The sequence below is a fragment of the Podarcis filfolensis genome (genome assembly GCF_964270895.1).
Source record: "Podarcis filfolensis genome assembly, chromosome: 18".
NCBI classification, from domain to species: domain Eukaryota; kingdom Metazoa; phylum Chordata; class Lepidosauria; order Squamata; family Lacertidae; genus Podarcis; species Podarcis filfolensis.
In genome coordinates this window covers 2772177-2782417 of record NC_139622.1, presented here as the reverse complement: position 1 = coordinate 2782417, position 10241 = coordinate 2772177, and the positions used below count along the sequence as shown (strand labels likewise).

Below are 10241 nucleotides of genomic sequence, written 5' to 3'. Positions count from 1 at the left end.
GCCACGCCCCAACCCGGAAGTGGGCGAGCAAGCTGGGCTCCGTGCGCGCGCCTGTCCGGGGCAGGAGGCGGCCCTCGGCGGGGGCAGCGGCGGCGCGAAACGAGGGGCCGCCGCCCTCACCTCCGGCGCCTCGACGGGCCCTCAAGGCTCCCCCGCCCCGGCCGCGGGCAGGTGAGCCCGGAACTGGCGAGGCCCCTCAGGTAGGCCGGGGCGGGGCTCCTGAGAGGGGGCGCCTTCCCTTCCCGGGGGCAGGAGCTGTTCTTGTGAGGGGGGGGACTAAGCTGGGGGGGGCTTGTGGGCGGGGTCTTCTCCATTAGGTGGGTGGGGCCTTTGCCTTGGTGGGCGGGGCCTTCTCTGGTCTTGGAGGTTTGTTGTGGGCGGGGCTTCTAGTTTCAATGGGCGGGGCTTATTGGGGAGGAGTTTGGGGGGTCTTTGGTTGGCGGGGCTTTGCTGTTGGAAGCTTGTGGGCGGGGAATTCTTGCATAGGTGGGCGTTGTTTTGCATGGGAGGGGCTTGTGGGTGGGGCTTCTGGTTGGAGTGGGCGGGGCTTGTCTGTTATTGGGGAGGGTCACATTGCAGGGGCTTTGAAGGAGGAGGTCAGTGGGGAAGCTTACTTGGCAGGGGTGCTTCTGTTATGAGGAAGGGGCTTTGCCTGGCGGGGAAAAAGTGCTTCTCAGATAACAAGGGACTTCGATTTGTGGGGAAGGGGCTTGCTTACTTTTCAACAAGAAAAAAGACACGTTTACACTTCCTTTTTGGATCTTGCCACCCAGGAAGGCCAGGGCTGCTTGGTCTCTTTTGCTGCTGCTCACAGCTTGGCTCACTTACTTGAGATAACATCCCCATTCCTTGTAGATTAGCGCCTGTCTTCTCTTGCCCGGGTGGCACTGTAGGTTAAACCACAGAGCCTAGGGCTTGCCGATCAGAAGGTGGGCGGTTTGAATCCCTGCGATGGGGTGAGCTCCCGTTGCTCGGTCCCTGCTCCTGCCAACCTAGCAGTTTGAAAGCACAACAAAGTGCAAGTAGATAAATAGGCACCGCTCCGACGGGAAGGTAAACGGCGTTTCCGTGCACTGCTCTGGTTCGCCAGAAGCGGCTTAGTCCTGCTGGCCACATGACCCGGAAGCTGTACGCCCGCTCCCTCGGCCAATAAAGCGAGATGAGCACCCTTTACCTTACTTCTCGTGCAGATGCTCTTCTGGTCTGCGCCTTGCCTGCTAGATTCTCCTGGCTTCCCTGAATCACTTCCTCAATGTTCTCCCTCTTCCTTCTTTCCACCCTGACCTCTTCCTTCTTCTCCTCAGGTACAAGCCCCACGTTAAGATGGAGCCCACGGCCTCAGCCGTCTTCTGCAGCCGGGTCCTTGGCATGGTCAACTCGGAGGATGTGAACGCCATCATCCTGGCTCAAAAGAACATGTGAGTGGCCCCATTTTTATTTTGCAGCACTGGACTTACCCACCTTGGTACTGTTTCTTTCCCTTCATAGAATCATGGGATTGTAGAGTTGGAAGTTTCCCCAAGGGTCATCTAATCTAACCCCCTAAAGAACAGCTAAAGAACCCTGGACAGGAACCTCTGTTTGAAAACCTCCAAGGAAGGAGAGTTCACCACCAACAAGGGAGTCTGTTCCTCACCCTCTTGAGCAGTAGAATAAAAGCTTGCTCCATCTTCCCTGTGACAACCCTTCAGATATTTGAAGGTGGCTGCTGTATCTCCTCTCAGTCTCCTCTTTTCCAGGCTAAACATTCCCATTTATTTCACTTCGTTCACCTTCTTTCTCCCTTTCCAAGCTAAAAACATGGTTGGCAGTGTGCTCTCCTTCAAAATTCCTGCTCCATGTCTCCATCTTCTTCCTTACCCTTCCATGGCTCTCAGCATTCACTGGAGGAGGAGTGCTGAACTTTGGAAGTCACTCCTGCAGCAGGCAGTGGTGGCCACTTGTTTGGAAGGCTCCACGGAGGACCTTAAGGTCCATAAATAGCAACACCCTAGAGGTCCCGAGCCCTAAGGAGGTCAGATTAGCCTCAACCAGAGAGCAGGGCCTTTTCAGCGCTGGCTTCGGCCGGGTGGAACGCTCTGTCTCATGAGACCAGGGCCCTGCAGGATCTGATTTCTTTCCGCAGGGCCTGTAAGACAGTTGTTCCGCCTGGCCTTTGGCTTGGAATCATCTTGATCCCCTCCCCCTTTTTCCTTTCTCCTTCTGTGATGGAACCTCTATTTGGGGACTTCCCTGGCTTTTTTCTAGCCCACGTAGGACCAGTCTGGATAGTTGGCCTTTGTGAAGATTTGACGTTTTCATCCCCAAAAAAGTTTTTGATTTGAGTTTCCACTGAAATGAGGCTGCATTTTAATGTTGTATTTTAATCTTGTTTTTAAGTTGTATTTTAATCAATTGTTTTTATACCTGGTGTTAGCCGCCCTGAGCCCGGTCTTGGCTGGGGAGGGCAGGATATAAATAAAATTTATTATTATTATTATTATTATTATTATTATTATTATTATTATTGGGACTGGTCCAAACTGAAGGAGGATAAGGCCACCAGTGACTACCGGTCACTCTGGCTGTGCTCTCCCTTCAACGTCGGAGACAGTAAATGCCCCTGGAATGCATTTACTGGCAATTGTCCGTGGGGAGAGGTCCTGATTGCAGGCTTCCCCTTTGGGACATCTGTTGGCCACTGGGCTGGGCTCAGTGGGCCCCCTTTGGCCTGGCTCTCCTTACGTTCTTCATGCTTTTTATTATTATTATTATTAAGCTTTTCCATTAATATTTTTATTGAAAGAATTAGCAATTATAATAAAATAGAAATAAATAAATTACAATTATAAAGACACAAAGGAACAAACATTCATATAATAAAGAAAGAAAATGCAAAGTAGTGTACTCCCATACATAAATTGATATAGTGTTATCATCCTAATACCTATATAGATGTTTGTACATTCTGTACAAACTCATTCTAAATGTTGTCATTTTATGCAAGCAAAGTCTGCATCCGTAAGCAGTCCGTTCGTAAGTAGCGAGTGTTGTCACATTGTCAATCCATTGATTAAAGGTTATCATATCTTTATTCTTCCAGTTCATCAGTATCAGTCTCTTGGGCACCATTAGGGTGTGTAGAATCCCATTTCCATACAATAGGTACATAATTCAAAAGAATATTCTCTGCTGAAAGAATTAACTTTTTCTGCAGTCAGTTATACAATCCAGCACTTTCTCCCAATACTTGGTAAGTCTAGAACACTGCATGTTCTTCATGCTTGCCCAAAACATCTCTTAATCCTGGTAATCTTAGACCTGCCTCTTGAGCCAACCCAAGCCAACAGCTTGTCTTTGTTGCCCAGGCTGGACCGATTTGAGAAAACCAATGAGATGCTGCTCAACTTCAATAACCTATCTGGCGTCCGCATGCAACAGATGAGTGAGCAGTTCCTGCACCACACCCGGACCTTAGTGGAGATGAAGAAAGATCTGGACAGCATCTTCCGGAGAATCAGGTGAGGCTGGCCGACCACTAGGGCATTCTTCCCATCTTGTCCACGGGGCAAGTAATGCTGTTGCTTAGAATCTACGGCCTTCCAGATCTTACTAAACTACAACTCCCATCATTCCTTGCTATTGGCTACAGCGCCTATGGGTGATTGGAGGTGTGGCTCAGTAACACTTTCAGGTTTACAGGTTAGCCACCCCTGGTGTCAGACTGTAAGATGTGGGAGATCAGGGTTCAGATCCTGCCTCGGCCACAAGGCTCACCGGGCAGCCTGTTTATGAGCCAAACCTCCCTCACAGGTTTTGGGGGGATAAAACAGAGAGGGGGAAGGTCTGGAAATTATTCTGACACACACACACCCCCTTGTATTTTCGGCTGCTCATTTTTTATTCTACTTGTGTGGCATTAATGATATCCTTTAGTTCAAAGAACCATAGAATTGTGGAGTTGGAAGGTACCCAATCATCTAGTCCAACCCCAAACAATAGAGGAATCCTAGCTATATAATACCTGACAGATTATCATGTTTGTGTCTCATACAGGACGCTTAAAGGGAAGCTCGCGAAACAGTATCCAGAGGCATTTAGTAGTGAGTAATTATTATTATTATCATCATCATCATCATTATCATTATATTTATATCCCACCTTTTCCCCAGAGTGAGACAAGGCAGCTTACACCAGTGACATGAATGCAGAAGGTTAAAAAAGCATAGAAGTTAAACTATAAACACTATAGAAACAGACCTTTTAAAATACATATTGTAAAAGCAGCACAGCACTTTTTAAAAGCCGTTTCCTTAAAAACAAAAAAAACAAAAACCCCCAGTAATATTTCCTAGGAAATACTTTGCATTTCGCTCTCCAGGCTGTGTGATTGAGCAGTAAAACATCAAATGCAATGCTGTGTAAATAAGTGTAAGGTAGAATTGTAGAGTTGGAAAGGATCTCTAGGGTCATGTAGTCCAATGCAGGAATCTCAGCTCAAGCATCCATGACAGATGGCCGCCCAACCTCTGCTTACAAACCTCCAAGGAAGGAGAGTCGACAACCTGCCAAGGGAGACTGTTCCACTGTCGAACGGCTCTTACTATCATAAAGTTTTTTCTGATGTTTAGTCAGAATCTCCTTTCTTGTAACTTGAAACCATGGGTTCAAGTCCTGCCCTCCAGAGCAGGGGAAAACAAGCACGCTCCCTCTTCCATGTGACAGCCCTTAAGATATTTGAAGATGGCTCTCCTATCTCCTCTCAGTCTCCTCTTTCCCAGGCTAAACATGCTCAGCTCCTTCAAGCGCTCCTAACCAGGCTTGCTTTCCAGACCCCTCATCATCTCGGTCACCCTCCTCTGCATACCTACCAGCTTGTCAGCATCCTTCTCAAATTTTGGTGTCCAGAACTGAACACAGCATGTTCTATTGTCTTTACAACTCTTGTAAGCCTCTCCTAAAAGTTCACTTTGCACATGTTTCAAAACCCCCAAGCCCAACGACGATTATTTTCCTGTGCACTCAAAACCCTTTTCACCTGCATTAACTTTAACAGTCTTCACAATGGTCCCATAGGCTAGACCACCTTTCTGCCTTCCACGTAACACGCCTGATGCTTCGTTCCGTTGGCGAAGGTGGCATGTGCTTTCTAGCCACCCTCTTACCTGTCCCGTCTGTTGGTCTGCCTCATTACCGTTCTGATCCCCAGATATCCACGAATCTCCCATCCTGGAAGACGACGACTTCGACCCGATCCCCAAAAGCACCGCCACCACCATTGCTACCTCGGAGCAGAGCACGGAGTCCTGTGACACCAGCCCGGACATCATCTCCCCTGCCACCAGCCACGACTTTGAGGACCTTTCCCAGGGGCCGTACGACTCGCCGGCGGTGAATGGGCAGAGCATCACAGACGACGACAACGAGACGGACTAGTCTCTGCATTGAAGCTCTCGTGTGGGGCAAACTGATGCACCGTCTCGACCTCTGCTTGCTTCTGGACTTGCAAACTGGCGATCCCCTTCTTTTTTAAAAAAAACAAAACACCAACCAACCTGCATTTTCTGTGTTGTCTTGGCCAGCTGTTTCTTTGTGTCGGGGAGAGAGGGGCGAGCCTGGGCAAAAGTGGCTTTTCTTGCATGAACCGCCGTCTTCCCCTGCGGTGCTGATCTGTGATTTTTATGCCAAATATGCAAAATGGTGAGCAGCTAGTTCACATTTTTTTGGGGGGGGACACACACTGCACTGGGGTGTGTGTCTGCCCAATTGCACAATTGGGTGTGTTCACTGAGGGCTACCTCCAGCCTCCCAGCCAACGCTATAACCATGCTTAAGACACACATGAACTTGCATGTGCTCAAAAGATTGTTCTCTAACAGGGATGCTTTCAGCCCCAAATGTGCAGCTTTTGGGGAATTGGCCAACCATGTGTTAGCTGTGCGTCCCTGTAACGGCTGCCAGCTGGTTCATTTGCTACCCTGTAAACAGAATAACATGCAAAAAGCACTTGGTTCTATCCAAGCTTCTTTGGAGAACTGCTTGAAATGAATCAACATGAACGTGGGGTCATGAATTTCAAGGGGTCTGCCCCAAGAGGAGCTTTCTTCAATGCAGCCTATATACCCTGAATCCACACAAGGACATTTTTTACAGTGGTGGTGGTAGCGTTCCTAGTGAGAAGAAGAAACAATTTGGGGTTCATCCCCGATTCCATTTTGCCGGGCACGAGTGTTGATAGCGGAGCTCAGTTCCTCCACCACTCGGGGCGCTCCCAGTTCCTTGAGCCGTGTTTTCCTGCACGCACTCTGTTCATGCATGGGCCTGTGGTGTTAGCTGCATTGTGCCCTGTTCCAAAGAAGTGCAGATCTGCTCCCCTCTCCTGGTTCTCTTGCTGATTCAGTGAGGGTTGGAGCACACAGCAGCCTCCATCGTGGCTTCCTTTTAACTCCCCTTTAAAAGTATGTCCTGCGCTACTTTTTCCATCATCCAATGATGCACCTTATATCTGACACAAGAGAGTGTATGTGCTTGCCTTGTTAGTGGCAAAGAAGAGCTGGAATTTTTTTTTGTGCCTGGCAACCAAAGCGCCCCTTGGGTTTCAGATTTATAACTGCTGTGGTGGCTCATTGGCCAGAAGTAATATCTTTAGCATTAACTTTAGAAGTGTAGAATCGATTCTGACCAAATAATCCTCCTGGAGCAAAATATACATCAGGACTCTTAGTTTGGTCAGAAGAGTTGACTCTGATTACATTTCTTCTGGTAAATGAGTCACCACAGCTGCTATGGAAATTTGCGTCCAGGGGTTTTCAGACTTGTCTACCCATGTTCCACCCGAAGCCCAAGGGGCGCGTTGGTTGCCAGGTACAAAATATATTGGCATTAGTTTCAGCTCTCCTAGCCCACTGTGTGCTGCCCATCTTAAACAGAGGTTGCCCACTGCTTCCACCCTCTTCTTAACATCTGTTATAAACATCCTGTTAGGTACTTTTTCCTAGAGGTATCCAGTGTAAACAGTTAACGCCAGCACAACAGCTTTTCCCTGTCCAGTGAAACTTCCCCACCTCCTCTAATTGCCTGTCTGCCCCCCAAATCGAGTGGGTTGGGGGGAATCCCAAAAACAAATCTAGAAGAGGGCAGAAAAGTTAAAAGCTGTTGAGCTACCCTAAGTGTTCAGTTGCATCCCAGTACTGGGTTGTGCTCAACATTCGACCTACTCAGCACTGACCCACTGAAACCGGTAGTCACATCCATTGATTTCAGTGGGTCTACTCTTGAGTAGAATTTTGTTGGGTTTAACCCTGATCCCTGCCGCCCCCCCTTCCATGACACCTTCAGTTACTGTTTACTGACAAGTGTTTGTGTCTCTAGTGTTCAGTTTTTAAGCGCCCATCCCACACAACAGTCTGTATTATGGTTCCCTTCGCCAGAACTCGGGTAATGGCTAGATTTATTGAGTAAAGGTTTGGGCAAGCTGCTTCCTTTCTCCGCCGTAAATAATAATAAAAATTCCTGAAATGCATTGTAATTCAAAGAATAATATTTTTGTACTGCTACAAGTTTACAGAGATTACTGAGGTAATAACCAATAAAAGAGTTGCATTAATTGATAGATCTGGTGTTTGTGAGCTGTTATTTGTTGTTTTTATTGATTGGCTTTCACGGGGCACGGAAGCTTTTTCAGCCAGGGAGGTCATTTTGGTGCTGCTCAAGCAGCGATTTGACTTTGTCCCCAGAGGTACACTCCATTGCCTCTTGAGACAGACAACTACAAGATCACCACAATAATATGGTTTTAGCACAGGAATGAAGGATTTGTGACCCCCTGGCTGTGCTGGCTGTTGCTTGTGGGAATTTGATTTCCAGCAATATTTGGAATAGGCTGCAAGTTCCCCATCCCTGGTCTGAGAAGAGAGGGGCATTCCCTCCTGAGAAAACAAGAGGCATTCCTTCAATGACATCTGGAGGGATAGCGGCTTTCACCATTCCTCATCTCTAAATAGAGACATCCCTCAATCTCACATGCAGTAAGTGAATCCTACTTCTTAGAGCAAGGATGGGAGATGTGTGGTTTTTCAGATGATATTGGGCTTCCAGAAATCATCGTATCTGACCACTGACCATGCTGGCTGCTGGAGCTGAGCTGGGAGTTCAGCCAACATCTTCCCAACCCGCCTTTTAGGAATTAATGTCATCCTTCCGAAAACTAGAACAAGCTTTTGGGAAGTGCCACTTGATGCTTAAAAAACAATTGTATGCATATTCACATGCTTAATACAAAATACAACTACAGTGGTACCTCGGGTTAAGTACTTAATTTGTTCTGGAGGTCTGTTCTTAACCTGAAATTGTTCTTAACCTGTAGCACCACTTTAGCTAATGGGGCCTCCTGCTGCTGCCGCGCCGCCGGAAACGATTTCCGTTCTCATCCTGAAGCAAAGTTCTTAACCCAAAGTACTATTTCTGGGTTAGTGGAGTCTGTAACCTGAAGCGTATGTAACCGCTGTATACCGCCATAATCACAATCATGATGATGATAGCATTTTTATTAATAACAACTCAGCCAAAATAATGTGGGAGGTCCGTTCAAATTTTATGATTTTGTGAAGGCGCCTTGCTTGATCTCAAGAGGCAGGGAGTTCCAGAGACCCACCCGGATCCATTAGGCCAGGGGTCTCCAGCTGCTTCCAGACCACAACTCCCATCACCCCTTGGTAGCTAGGAATGAGGGGAGTTGTAGTCCAAAAAAAGAGCTTGGGGCCCAAGGTTGGGAAACGCTGTACGGCTCCCATCCCTGACCATTGGGGGCTGAGGGCTTCTGGGAGCTGTAGTCCTAAGGGCAAACTCTACGCTTCTCCGCCTCTCTTGTTTTGTTCGTCACTTCCGGCAATCAAGGGGCGGGGCCTGGAGCCGGAAGAGGCGCGTTTAGGAGCGAAGATTCCCTCGCGCATGCGCGCCGGGAGGAGGCGTGACGGCCCAAGATGGCGGCTGCCGGCGGCCCCGTGGAGGTGGCGCTGGTGTCGGCGGCTGAGGCGGCCTCGTCGTCCGGAGGCGGCTGCTCGGTGTGGGAAGTGGGCTCCGGGGCGTCGGTGGCCGGATACCGCGGGTTTAGCTGCGCGGCTCGAGGCATGGCGCTGCTGGGCGGGGAGCACCTGCTCGGGGCGCAGCTGGGCAAGGCCTGTGTGGGCGCCTGGGAGCTCCAGAGGAAGGTAGGACCGCGGGGGGGGGGGGAAGGGGGCTGCGCGTGCGTGCGCATCCTCAGGAAGCCCCGCCCCCGGGAGTGACCCCTCCATGGGGTTCCCATGGAAACCCCAACTCTAGACATGAACCCCCCCCCAGATTCCCGCTAGACCAGGCATGTCTGTTTCGGGGGCCTAATCCGCCCCCCACGTGGTAGTACAGTGGTACCTCGAGTTACAGACGCTTCAGGTTACACACTCCGCTAACCCAGAAATAGTGCTTCAGGTTAAGAACTTTGCTTCAGGATGAGAACAGAAATTGTGCTCCAGCGGCAGCAGGAGGCCCCATTAGCTAAAGTGGTGCTTCAGGTTAAGAACAGTTTCAGGTTAAGTACGGATCTCCGGAACGAATTAAGTACTTAACCCGAGGTACCACTGTATATGTCCTGGTAAAATCCTAAAGAAAGCTCAACAGCTTCAATCCTAAAGAAAGCTCAACAACTTTGGGGTAAAATTGTAAAAAAAAAAACCTCAACCACTATGGTCGGCCCCCACGCATGTTCACTTCATCAAATCTGGCCCTCTTTGAAAAAAGTATGGGCACCCCTGCTCTAGACTGAGTCTTGTTTTCCAAAGGATGGACTGACTGTGATTGATTCTCAGTTAAACATCTGGCTAGGTCAGAGGACAACCTTGAGCTCAGTTAAGAGCTTTGAGAACATGAAGAAGAAAAGTCACTTGACCCAGGGGCAGTCTACATATACAGTGGTACCTCGGGTTAAGTACTTAAGTCGTTCCGGAGGTCCATACTTAACCTGAAACTGTTCTTAACCTGACGCACCACTTTAGCTAATGGGGCCTCCTGCTGCCGCCATGCTGCCAGAGCACGATTTCTGTTCTCATCCTGAAGCAAAGTTCTTAACCTGAAGCACTATTTCTGGGTTAGCGGAGTCTGTAACCTGAAGCATATGTAACCTGAAGCGTATGTAACCCGAGGTACCACTGTATATTGACCTATTCCAACCCCTTTTTCTTAATAGTGACATGGGCTATTCATAACGTAGGAATATTCTTCTCAGCTGA

General features: G+C 48.8%; 2 protein-coding genes across 3 annotated transcripts in view; both read left to right on the top strand.

Annotated features, from left to right (window-relative positions):
* The first annotated feature begins 8 nt into the window (after window positions 1–8).
* KXD1 (KxDL motif containing 1) lies at window positions 9–7591 on the top strand. Of its 2 annotated transcripts, none has more exons than XM_083595019.1 (5): window positions 9–160; window positions 1305–1418; window positions 3348–3500; window positions 4036–4082; window positions 5189–7591. In XM_083595019.1, the coding sequence occupies exons 2-5, from the start codon at window positions 1324–1326 to the stop codon at window positions 5413–5415; spliced, it is 522 nt and encodes a 173-aa protein (XP_083451145.1). In that variant the 5' UTR covers window positions 9–160; window positions 1305–1323; the 3' UTR covers window positions 5416–7591. The 2 variants fall into 2 exon arrangements, with proteins under 2 accessions (XP_083451145.1, XP_083451144.1); XM_083595018.1 differs by having other exon boundaries at window positions 27–200.
* Window positions 7592–8868: 1277 nt separating this feature from the next.
* The window catches only part of WDR18 (WD repeat domain 18), a 37562-nt gene continuing 36189 nt past the window's right edge, over window positions 8869–10241 (top strand). The window contains exon 1 of the mRNA XM_083594730.1: window positions 8869–9188. Coding sequence (XP_083450856.1) covers window positions 8961–9188 — 228 coding nt within the window. The 5' untranslated portion in view covers window positions 8869–8960. The remainder of the gene's footprint in view (window positions 9189–10241) is intronic.